Here is a 12265-nt window from a genome sequence, read left to right as displayed (position 1 = left end):
CAGGCAATGGCTCGGGTGGTTGTTGTCCTTGATGATCTTTTTGGCCTTCCTGTGACATCGGGTGCTGTCGATGTCTTGGAGGGCAGGTAGTTTGCCCCCGGTGATGCGTTGTGCAGACCGCACCACCCTCTGAAGAGCCTTGCGTTTGAGGGCGGTACAGTTGCCGTACCAGGCGGTGATACAGCCCGACAGGATTCTCTCAATTGTGCATCTGTGAAAGTTTGTCAGGGTTTTAGGTGACAACCCACATTTCTTCAGCCTCCTGAGGTTGAAGAGGCGCTGTTGCACCTTCTTCACCACACGGTCTGTGTGGGTGGACCATTTCAGTTTCTCTGTGATGTGTATGCCGAGGAACTTAAAACTTTCCACCTCCACTACTGTTCCGTCGATGTGGATAGGGGGGAACTCCCTCTGCTGTTTCCTGCAGTCCACGATCATCTCCTTTGTTTTGTTGACATTGGGGGAGAGGTTGTTTTCTTGACACCACACTCCGAGTGCTCTCACCTCCTCCCTGTAGGCTCTCGTCATTGTTGGTAATCAAGCACACTACCGTTGTGTCTTCTGCAAACTTGATGATTGAGTTGGAGGCATGCATGGTCACACAGTCATGGGTGAACAGGGAGTACAGGAGGGGGCTGAGCACGCACCCTTGTGGGGCCCCAGTGTTGAGAATCAGCGACCTGGAGATGTTGTTTCCTACATTCACCACCTGGGCGTGGCCCGTCAGAAAGTCCAAGACCCAATTGCACAGGGTGGGGTTGAGACCCAGGGCCTTAAGCTTAATGATGAGCTTGGAGGGTACTATGGTGTTGAATGCTGAGCTGTAGTCAATGAACAGCATTCTTACATAGGTATTCCTCTTGTCCAGATGGGATAGGACAGTGTGCAGTGTGATGGCGATTGCATCGTCTGTGGACCTGTTGGGACGATATGCAAACTGAAGTGGGTCTAGGGTGGCAGGTAAGGCGGAGGTGATATGATCCTTCTCTCAAAGCACTTCATAATGACAGAAGTGAGTGCTACGGGGCGATAGTAATTTAGTTCAGTTATCTTTGCCTTCTTGGGTACAGGAACAATGGTGGCCATCTTGAAGCATGTAGGGACAGCAGACTGGGATAGAGAGTGATTGAATATATCCGTAAACACACCAGCTGGTCTGCACATGATCTGAGAACGCGGCTAGGGATGCCTTGCGAGGGTTAACCCGTTTAAATGTGTTACTCACGTCAGCCACAGAAAAGGTGAGGGGGGCCCGCAGTTCTTGGTAGCGGGCCGCGTCAGTGACATGTATTATCCTCAAAGCGAGCAAATAAGGTGTTTAGTTTGTCTGGAAGCAAGACGTCGATGTCTGTGATGTTGAATTGCAACTCCACTTTGTCCCTATACCGACATTTCGTTTGTTTGATTGCCTTGCGGAGGGAATAACTACACTGTTTATATTCGGCCATATTCCCAGTCATCTTTCCATGGTTAAATGCGGTGGTTCGCGCTTTCAGTTTTGCGCGAATGCCGCCATCTATCCGCGGTTTCTGGTTAGGGTAGGTTTTAATAGTCACAGTGGGTACATTATCTCCAATGCACTTCCTTATAAACTCACTCACAGAGTCAGCGTATACATCAATGTTATTCTCTGAGGGTGCCGGAACATTTCCGAGTCCGCGTGATCAAAACAATCTTGAAGCGCGGATTCTGATTGGTCAGACCAGCGTTGAATGGTTCTAGTCATGGGTACATCTTGTTTGAGTTTCTGGCGATATGACGGTAGGAGCAAAATGGAGTCATGGTCAGATTTGCTGAAGGGAGAGCAGGAAAGGGCCTTGTATGCATAGTGGAAGTTAGAGTAGCAGTGGTCCAGTGTATTGCCCGCACGAGTGCTGCAATCAATATGCTGATAGAATTTAGGTAGCCTTGTTCTCAAATTTGTTTTGTTAAAATCCCCAACTACAATAAATGCAGCCTCAGGATATATGGTTTACATTTTACATAGAGTCCAGTGAAGTTCCTTGATGGCCGTCATGGTATCTGCTTGAGGGGGTATATACACAGCTGTGACAATAACTGACGAGAATTATTTTGGGAGATAATATGGTCTGCATTTGATTGTAAGGAATTCTAGGTCAGGTGAACAGGCGTGACGCATGAAGAAACCCGGTGGCTGTACCGACTCCGACAACATATCCCGAGAGAGCCATGTTTCCGTGAAACAGAGAATGTTACAATCTCTGATGTCTCTCTGGAAGGCAACCCTAATTTCGTCCGCCTTGTTGTCTAGAGACTGGACATTGGCGAGTAATATTAATATACTCGTAAGCGGTGGGTGGTGTGCACGTCTTTGAAGTCTGACCAGGAGGCCGCTCCGTCTACCTCTTCTGCGGTGACATTTTTTGGGTCGGCCTCTGGGATTAGATCCAATGTCCTGAGTGGTGGTCAGAACAAAGGATCCGCTTCGGGAAAGTTGTATTCCTGGTCGTTATGTTGGTAAGTTGACTTCCCTCTTATATCCAATAGTTATTCCCTGCTGTATGTAATAACACTTAAAATTTAACACTTAAAAAACAATGTAAGAAATAATACATAAAAAAACGAAATACTGCACAGATTCCTAAGGACTCGAAGCGAGGTGACCATCTCTGTCGGTCGCCATCTTGCAATATTTGCGCATAAAAGCGTTTCCATCGCCATTTCTTCAATAATTAACTTTACCGACACAAAAAGATCCCACCATGTCGAAAGAACACATGATCTCTCTGCATTTATAAAATTGTACCGAAACAACCTGTTTCGATCACAGCTGTCACAGCAGTTTATTTTTTATACGATATGACTTTACTCGCATAAAAACTGTAGATGTAAACGTGGTTTATGAAGCAGAGAGAACAGCACACCCAGAGCCATATATTTAGATTATGGCTCTGCGCACGTAGCGCCACCCCATAGCGGGAAATCTTCCCACGATCCTTCCGCCTCTGAGCACACCCACAGTAAGACTCTCTATACAAATTATTTTTGCTCCAGTTACATGGTCTTTATATACTGTATCAGGCAGACCATACAGAATTCCTTCAGCATCAAGCATTAACAGTCACAGCGGTACAACAATAATTTATGAACATGGTCTATGCAGACAGAGACAGAAAATAAAACATTACAAATGTATTTTACATTAACCAACATTATCAGAGGATGATCTCATGATTTTGGCTTCAGCCGACCCAGAGCTCATGTTGTAAACCTGCGGCTGTTATTCCTCTAATGATTTTTTATTCAAACAAAGAATATACTTTTCCAGGTGTGCGTCTCTGTCCTCTTCCTTTCATCAGGTACTTTTTGTGGACACCATCAACGTGCAGTGACCTCACTCTATGGTAAACCTGTGGTCATAAACCTTTGACGAGCGTGTTCTCAGATAAGAGTACACTGTCAGTTGACATTCAACCCCAGATCAGCCAATGAATGTTTATAAACACACACATCACAGGTAAAATCCTGATCAGGTGAATCACATGAGAACCAGGAAGAATCCTTTGATGGAGCTGATGTTAAAGAAAAACACTATTCTTGGGATAAATGCAAATACACTATCAACAAGTCTTTTTGCTGACTTCAGGATGCGACACACACTCATGCAACACACACAACGAATATGCACTCCACATATCACATATATAAATGCACTTTCTCACAGGTTCAGATTCATGCGAGATCCTGACATTGTAAAATCATCTTTAGCATTCTAAGCTAGAATGCACTGACTTCCTAGATGATTCTGCTATCAGTCCAAGTTCAGTCAAATCAAATCAAATGGTATTTGTCACATGCGCCTAATACAACAAGTGTAGACTTTACCGTGAAATGCTTACTTACAAGCCCTTAACCAACAGTGCAGTTCAAGAAGAAGAAAATATTTACCAAGTAGACTAAAATAAAAAGTCATAATAAAAGTAACACAATAAGAATAACGAGACTATATACAGGGGGCACCGGTACCGAGTCAGTGTGCAGGGGTACAAGCTAGTTGAGGTAATCTGTACATGTAGGTGGGGGCGAAGTGGCTATGCATAGGTAACAAACAAACAGCGAGTGTACAAAAGGGGGGGGGTAAATGTACATTTTCCAGTGGCGATTTTATGAATTGTTCAGCAGTCTTATGGCTTGGGGGTAGAAGCTGTTGAGGAGCCTTTTAGTCCTAGATTTGGTGCTCCAGTACCGCTTGCCGTGCGGTAGCAGAGAAAACGAGTCTATAACTTGGGTGGCTGGAGTCTCTGACAATTTTATGGGCTTTCCTCTGACACCGCCTATTATATATAGGTCCTGGATGGCAGGAAGCTTGGCCCCAGTGATCTATTGGGCGGTTCGCACTATCCTCTGTAGCGCCTTATGGTCAGATGCCGAGCAGGATGCTCTCGATGGTGCAGCCGTAGAACCTTTTGAGGATCTGGGGACCCATGCCAAATCTTTTCAGTCTTCTGAGGGGGAAAAGGTTTTGTCCTGCCCTCTTCACGACTGTCTTGGTATGGTTGGACCATGATAGTTTGTTGGTGATGTGGACTCCAAGGAACTTGAAACTCTCGACCCGCTCGACTACAGCCCCGTAGATGTTAATAGGGGCCTGTTCGGCCCACCTTTTCCTGTAGTCCACGATCAGCTCCTTTGTCTTGCTCACATTGAGGGAGACGTTGTTGTCCTGGCACCACACTGCCAGTTCTCTGACCTTCTCCCTATAGGCCGTCTCATCATTGTCGGTGATCAGCCCAACCACTGTTGTGTCGTCAGCAAACTTAATGATAGTGTTGGAGTCGTATTTGGTCACGCAGTCGTGGGAGAACAGGTAATACAGGGGGGGACTAAGTACACACCCCTGAGAGGCCCCAGTGTTAAAGATCAGTGTGGCAGACGTGTTGTTGCCTACTCTTACCACCTGGGGGCGGCCTGCCAGGAAGTCCAGGATCCAGTTGCAGAGGGACGTGTTTAGTCCCAGAGTCCTTAGCTTATTGATGAGCTTCGTGGGCACTATGGATCTATGGTGTCCAGGAGGATGCTGTTGATGTGAGCTATGACCAGCCTTTCAAAGCACTTCATGGCTACCGACATGCCACGGGGCGGTAATCATTTAGGCAGGTTACCTTCGCTTCTTTGGGCACAGGGACTATGGTGGTCTGCTTGAAACATGTAGGTATTACAGGCTCGGTCAGGGAGAGGTTGAAAATGTCAGTGAAGACACTTGACAGTTGGTCCACGCATGCTTTGAGTACACGTCCTGGTAATCCGTCTGGCCCAACGGATTTGTGAATGTTGACCTGTTTAAAGGTTTTGTTCACATCGGCTACCGAACAGCTGGTGCACTCGTGCATGCTTCAGTGTTGCTTGCCTCGAGGCAAGCATAAAAGGCATTTAGCTCATCTGGTAGGCTTGTGTCACCAGGCAGCTAGCATCTGGGTTTCCCTTTGTGGTCCGTAATAGTTTTCAAGCCCTGCCACATCTGACGAGCGTCTGAGCCGGTGTAGTAGGATTCAATCTTAATCCTGTATTGACGCTTTGCTTGTTTGATGGTTCGTCTGAGGGCATAGCAGGATTTCTTATAAGCGCCCGGATTAGTCTCCCGCTCCTTGAAAGCGGCAGCTCTAGCCTTTAGCTCGATGCGGATGTTGCCTGTACGTATGCGGATGTTGCCATGGCTACTGGTTGGGATATGTACGTAGTCATCGATGCACTTATTGATGAAGCCGATGACTGAGGTGGTGTATTCCTCAATTCCATTGGATGAATCCTGGAACATATTCCAGTCTGTGCTAGCAAAACAGTCCTGTAGTGTAGCATCCGCGTCATCTGACCACTTCCGTATTGAGCGAGTCACTGGTACTTCCTGCTTTAGTTTTTGATTGTAAGCAGGAATCAGGAGGATAGAATTATGGTCAGATTTGCCAAATGGAGGGCGGGGGAGAGCTTTGTATGCATCTCTGTGTGTGGAGTAAAGATGGTTTAGGATTTTTTCCCCCCTTGTTGCACATGTGACATGCTGATAGAAATTTGGTAAAACTGATTTAAGTTTGCCTGCATTAAAGTCCCCGTGCCACTAGGAGCGGCACTTCTGGGTGAGCATTTTCTTCATTGCTTATGGCCTTGTAGAGTTGGTTGAGAGCGGTCTTAGTGCCAGGTTCATTTTGTGGTGGTAAATAGACGGCTACGGATAATACAGATGAGAACTCTCTTGGTAGATAGTGCGGTCTACAGCTTATTATAAGGTACTCTACCTCAGGCAAGCATTACCTCAAGACTTTTTTAATTTTAGACATCGCGCACCAGCTGTTATTGACAAAAAGACACACAACCCCACCCCTCGTTTTACCAGAGGTAGCGTCTCTGTTCTGCCGGTGCATGGAAAATCCTGCTAGCTCTATATTGTCCGTATCTTCGTTCAGCCACGTTTCTGTGAAACATAAGATGTTACAGTTTTTAATGTCCCGTTGGTATGATAATCTTTATCGTAGGTCGTCAATTTCATTGTCCAATGATTGCACGTTAGCGAGAAGAATGGAAGGCAGTGGGAGTTTACTCGCTCACCTCCGGATTTTCAGAAGAATGCCCGATCTGCGGCCCCTTTTCGGGTGTCTTTTTTTCAGCAAAAGACGTGGTTCTGGGCCTGTTCCAGTGAAAGCAGGATATCCTTCTCGTCGGACTCGTTAAAGGAAAAAGTTTCTTCCAGTCTGCGGTGAGCAATCGCTTTTCTGATGTCCAGAAGTTCTTTTCAGTCATAAGAGACGGTAGCAGTAACATTATGTACACAATACGTTTAAAAAATAGGTTACACAAAACGCCAAACGTCAGCCATGTTCTTCGAGGTATTCAATGGCAGATGCTCATATAAAAAATGTGTCTGGACCAAAGAAACAGAAGAGTTTTGCAAGAAGACTCACTGTTCTCTGTACGTTAAAAGAAACCTGCAGAAATTCAGACTAGGGTAAAGATGGCGCCAATAGACATGGCAGCTCTGCTTATAACTCCTAAGCAACTTTGCAGTATTTTTTTGTGTTATACAAGCATTTCGATACACTCGCAAAAACATCTGCTAAATATGTGTATGTGATCAATATTTTTTTGATTTGACAAACATACACAGTACATACGTCGTATATGCTCTTTGATATAAATACATAGTCTTTGTTATACACATACAGTACATATATTTGTATATATCTCTTTATAAATCTTTATTAAAAACAAAGTTTTTATAACTGGCAACTTAGTCCTGGAGGCTAGTGTGTGTCCCTGTGCTGATCTTGTACAGGTATGCAGGTATCCAGGTATCTAGTCGGGGGAAAGCACACACGTCTCCAGAAGGGAATCTTTCAATTAAAAAAATTCTGAAATGTTTGAACCCGTTTTATAAAATGATATTGTGACCAAACAAAGAAAAGGAGTAAAAAAACATACACTGTGTTCTCTTTGGGCTGTGACTTCCACAATAACTAAAACATACAAAATAAAACTAGCACTAGTCTTAATCATAATGATGAAATATTCATAATATAAAAAAATTCTATACTATTTGTTTTACAATGTTTACAGTTGCGTACCCTATTTACAAAGTATGGGAGAGTTGAATATCCCTCCGAGACAGAGTCCATTGTGTGTGTGTGTCTAGCCAAGGTTGGTCTTCTTTCGTTTGCTGGGGCTCTGTCCTGGATCGAACTTCAGCTCCCGATACTGCATCTGTCAGATACACAGTCGGAGTTAAGCGCATACGCGCACGCACACGCACAGTCTTGTACAGCTAACCTTGTGGGGATACACAATTCAGTCCCATTCAAAATCCTATTTTCCCTAACCCCTAACCCTAAAACATAACCTTAACCCTAGCTCCTAACCCTAACCTTAAAACTAACCCTAGTTCCTAAACCTAACCCTAATTCAAATTCTAGCCCTAACACTAATTCTAACCTTAACCCTAAACCCCCTAGAAATAGCATTTGACCTTGTGGGAACAAACAAAATGTCCCCAGTTGGTCAAATTGTTGTTCATTTACTATTCTTTTGGGGACTTTAGGTCCCCACAAGTATAGTTAAACATGTCCACACACACACACACACGCAGCACCTACCACTTGTACGTCTGAGGGGACTCTAGAGAGGAAGTCTAGCACCTCATTGTTTTCGATCAGGTACGGATTCCTGAGCTTCTTAGTAAACTTATTCACACCTGAGAAGAGTGGCGGGGAAGAAACCGGTCAGAACAGGTTAGAGACGATGATAGGGATGTAATGGTCAGAACCCCAGGAGCTGACTAGCTACACCCCTTCTTGAGGCTAGCCTGCATGTTCAGTTTGGGGTCTGTAGACAGGAGACACACAAAGAGCAAGGGACACACACACACACACACTCACCCCAGGCGAGCACGAGGTATCGCAGAGGGATGAGGTAGAGGAGGACTGTAGCCACACACAGAACAGATATGGCCAGCCAACTCAGGAAAGGCACTGTCCAGTTAAATGTACTGTGGAGAGAGAGACAGAGATGTTAGTTAACACACACACAAACAGTAGCTGTCGAAAGGCGATACACACACACACACAGACACACACAGACACACACACACACACACACACACACACACACACACACACACACACACACACACACACACACACACACACACACACACACACACACACACACACACACACACACACACACTCACTTACTTCTTTATCCTCTCTCCATAGGAGGCCACGTCATCCAAGGCACTCTGTACACTGACACACACATCCTGGAGGGCATACAGCTTATCCATGAAGCCCTTACGCTCTGAATCCTACCAGGATACACACACGCAAATGTTACAGGGACAGAAAAGGTTGCTTCTAACAACAAAATACAAAATCATGCAGTTATTTTTTACAATAATGTTTTTCCATCAGTTGCACACAAGGTTAAAGAGAAGGTCAAGTGTTACCTTGTCATCTTTCTCCTCTTCCTCCTCCTCCCACTCAAACGTGGCTTCTCCTGCCTGTTGTAGGCCACATTGCCAGGACAAGGAGGAGAGAGACATTATACATACAGTGCCTTCGGAAAGTATTCAGACCCCCTTTTTCCACATTTTCTTACGTTACAGCCTTATTCTAAAATGTATTAAATATATATTTTTCCTCATCAATCTACACACAATACCCCATTATGACAAAGCAAAAACAGATTTTTAGAAGTTTTTGCTAATTTATAAAATATAAATAAAATATCACAGTATTCAGAGCCTTTACTAAGTACTTTGTTGAAGCACCTTTGTCAGCGATTACATCATCGAGTCTTCTTGGGTATGACGCTACAAGCTTGGCACACCTGTATTTGGAGAGTTTCTCCCATTCTTCTCTGCAGATCCTCTCAAGGTCTGTCAGGTTGGATTGGGAGCATTGTTGCACAGCCTTTTTTCAAGTCTCTCCAGAGATGTTAGATCGGGTTTATGTCCAGGCTCTGGCTGGGTCACTCAAGGACATTTAGAGACTTGTCCCAAAGCCACACATACGTTGTCTTGGCTGTATGCTTAGGTTCGTTGTCCTGTTGGAAGGTAAACCTTCGCCACAGTCTGAGGTCCTGAGCGCTCTGGAGCAGGTTTTCATCAAGGATCTCTCTGTACTTTGCTCCGTTCATCTTTTCCTTGATCCTGACTAGTCTCCCAGTCCCTGCCACCACCATGCTTCACAGTAGGGATGGTGCCAGGTTTCCTCCAGACGTGACGCTTGGAATTCAGGCAAAGGAGTTCAATCTTGGTTTCATCAGAGAATTTTGTTTCTCATGGTCTGAGAGTCTTTAGGTGCCTTTTGGCAAACTCCAAGCGGGATGTCATTTGCCTTTTACGGAGGAGTGGCTTCCGTCTGGCCACTCTACCATTAAGGCCTAATTGGTGGATTGCGGCAGAGATGGTTGTCCTTCTGGAAGGTTCTCCCATCTCCACAGAGGAACTCCGGAGCTCTGTTAGAGTGACCATCGGGTTCTTGGTCACCTCCCTGGTTCTAAACTTCTTCCATTTAAGAATGAGGCAACTGTGTTCTTGGGGACCTTCAATGCTGCAGAAATTCCTTCGACCTCATGGCTTGGTTTTTGCTCTGACATGCACTGTCAGCTGTGGGACCTTATATAGACAGGTGTGTGCCTTTCCAAATCATGTCCAAACAATTGAATTTACCACAGGTGGACACCAATCAAGTTGTAGAAACATCTCAAGGATGATCAATGGAAACAGGATGCACCTGAGCTCAATTTCGAGTCTCACAGCAAAGGGTCTGAAAACGTATGTAAATATGGTATCTCTGTTTTATATTTTTAATACATTTGCAAACATTTCTAAAAACCTGTTTTCGCTTTGTCATTATGGGATATTGTGCGTAGATTGACGAGGATTTTTCTTTTTTTACCATTTAAGAAAAAGACTGTAATGTAACAAAATGTGGAAAAAGTCAAGGGGTCTGAGTACTTTCTGAAGGCACTGTTGAGAGAAACGTTAACATTATAGAAACACACTACACAGAACCACAGCACTCACCGTGTCTCCTGACTCCCTGCCTGCAGTGATGAAGTAGTTCCACGTCAACAGCAGCAGCAGAGCCCCAGGCACCATATAGAGCTCAAAGTTCCACACTACTACCACAAAGAACTGAAAGGGGGAGAGAGAGACAGTTTATTACTTTAGTTGGACGAGGCCCGTAGACCTTAATATCAAAGTGTGTGTGTGTGTTTCCCACCAGGAAGGCACTGATGCTCCTCTGAGGTGACTCCCACTCAAAGCAGCTGTTAATGAAGGTTCCAATGTTTATCACGAACATGATGCACCTCTTCACTCGGTTAAAGTTCTGCTGGAGCAACTAGACAAAAAACACAGGGTCTTCATCATCATCATCATCATCACCGGCCGTGAAACACACACTCGCACACTTACATGTTTAGACACTTTGGGTTCTTCCTCAATGTACTTCTGCTCTGGTGGAACTATCGTCCTCAAGCCTGCCTTCACCTGAGGACAACAGGAATCACAACCCAAAGGAGTGGAAGGAACATGTCAGGTGAGAGGAAGCAAAGGATGGTTTAGAAAAGAGAAGGTGAGTAGAGTAAACTCACAGTGCTATAGATGACGTCAGACTCTAGGTAGATGAGTCCTTTAGTTGGTCCAGTCATCTCCTTATTCTTCAATACATAACCCTTCTGTTCTCCATTCTGGATCTGTGCGAGAGAGGAAGGGAGGGAAGGAGTGTGAAAGAGGGTAAGAGCAGGCTGTGTGTGTTTCTTTGCATTCCTAAGAAAGATGTGCGCTGGAGTTGCCTGGCACACATACTCACATGTAACAGTGGGATGGCCACTTTCCCCAAGAAGTCAGCGCTCCTGTCTCGGTCTTCATCAAACACTGTCACCTCCAACACAGAGTGGATGTCCTTCACATTACTGAGAGGGAGGAGGGGAGGAGAGAGAGAGAGAGGGAGTAATAGGAGGGGATTAGAGCGAGAGGAGGACGGGGGAAGGAGGGGGGAGGGAAGGAGGGAGCAGAGGAGGGGGAAGGAGAGGGATAGGAAGGCAGGGAGGGGGGAGGGAAACAGAGAGGAGTTACTGACAAATGTCTGTATTGGGTTGGAGACTGAGGGGCAAAGATGAAAGGAGTAGAGAAAGGGATAAAAAGAGGGATGGGTATATTGATGAAAGAGAGGAGAGGCAGGTATTTAAAGATGGAAAGAAAGAGGAAGAGATAGATGGATATAGTGTAAATAGATGGATGGAAAAAGGGAGAGATAGAGGGATAGAAAAAAGTCGACACTTACAAGGTGAAGACTTTGTTCCATTCCGGGTTGAGGTTCTTGTAGATGGTGTGTGTTTGTAACCGGTCGTTATTCAGCTCCAAAACACAGAAAGGATCACTCTTACCTACACAGAGACACAGGCAGTTATACTGTAAACACATGCACACACATCCACACATGCACTTCCACACGCGCACTTCCACACACACACACACACACACACCTTACCTGTGACATCGGCAGCCATGAGGCCCTCAGCTCTCATCACCTTGACCTGAACTATCCCCACATCTTTCAAGTTAGACAGGGGCCGGAACATGCCCTGGGAGAGAAAGCGAGAGACAGAATATTAATTCTAACCAGCATTTTGGAGAGAGAGTGGTGTGAGTGTATGAGCATTGTGTGTGAGATCTGTCCTACTGCTCTACCCTCTGGTCAAAAAGAGGTACTACATGGATCCGGGGGTCAGAGAAAGAGACTTTAGGTTA

General features: G+C 45.2%; 1 protein-coding gene across 1 annotated transcript in view; it reads right to left on the bottom strand.

Moving 5' to 3' along the window:
- Positions 1 to 7238: 7238 nt before the first annotated feature.
- Positions 7239 to 12265, bottom strand: part of LOC120021575 (multiple C2 and transmembrane domain-containing protein 1-like) — a 15339-nt gene continuing 10312 nt past the window's right edge. Inside the window, exons 9-20 of the mRNA XM_038965370.1 lie at positions 12006 to 12099; positions 11799 to 11901; positions 11325 to 11427; positions 11107 to 11208; positions 10928 to 11002; positions 10734 to 10853; positions 10535 to 10645; positions 8951 to 9004; positions 8700 to 8809; positions 8382 to 8491; positions 8100 to 8197; positions 7239 to 7710 (exon numbers count right to left, since the gene is read on the bottom strand). Of these exons, the coding sequence (XP_038821298.1) occupies positions 7639 to 7710; positions 8100 to 8197; positions 8382 to 8491; positions 8700 to 8809; positions 8951 to 9004; positions 10535 to 10645; positions 10734 to 10853; positions 10928 to 11002; positions 11107 to 11208; positions 11325 to 11427; positions 11799 to 11901; positions 12006 to 12099 (1152 nt within the window). The 3' untranslated portion in view covers positions 7239 to 7638. The remainder of the gene's footprint in view (positions 7711 to 8099; positions 8198 to 8381; positions 8492 to 8699; positions 8810 to 8950; positions 9005 to 10534; positions 10646 to 10733; positions 10854 to 10927; positions 11003 to 11106; positions 11209 to 11324; positions 11428 to 11798; positions 11902 to 12005; positions 12100 to 12265) is intronic.

Source organism: Salvelinus namaycush, chromosome 26 (genome assembly GCF_016432855.1).
Source record: "Salvelinus namaycush isolate Seneca chromosome 26, SaNama_1.0, whole genome shotgun sequence".
Classification (NCBI taxonomy): Eukaryota; Metazoa; Chordata; class Actinopteri; order Salmoniformes; family Salmonidae; genus Salvelinus; species Salvelinus namaycush.
Note: the sequence above shows the minus strand (reverse complement) of the source record. Positions and strands in the feature narration are given on the sequence as shown.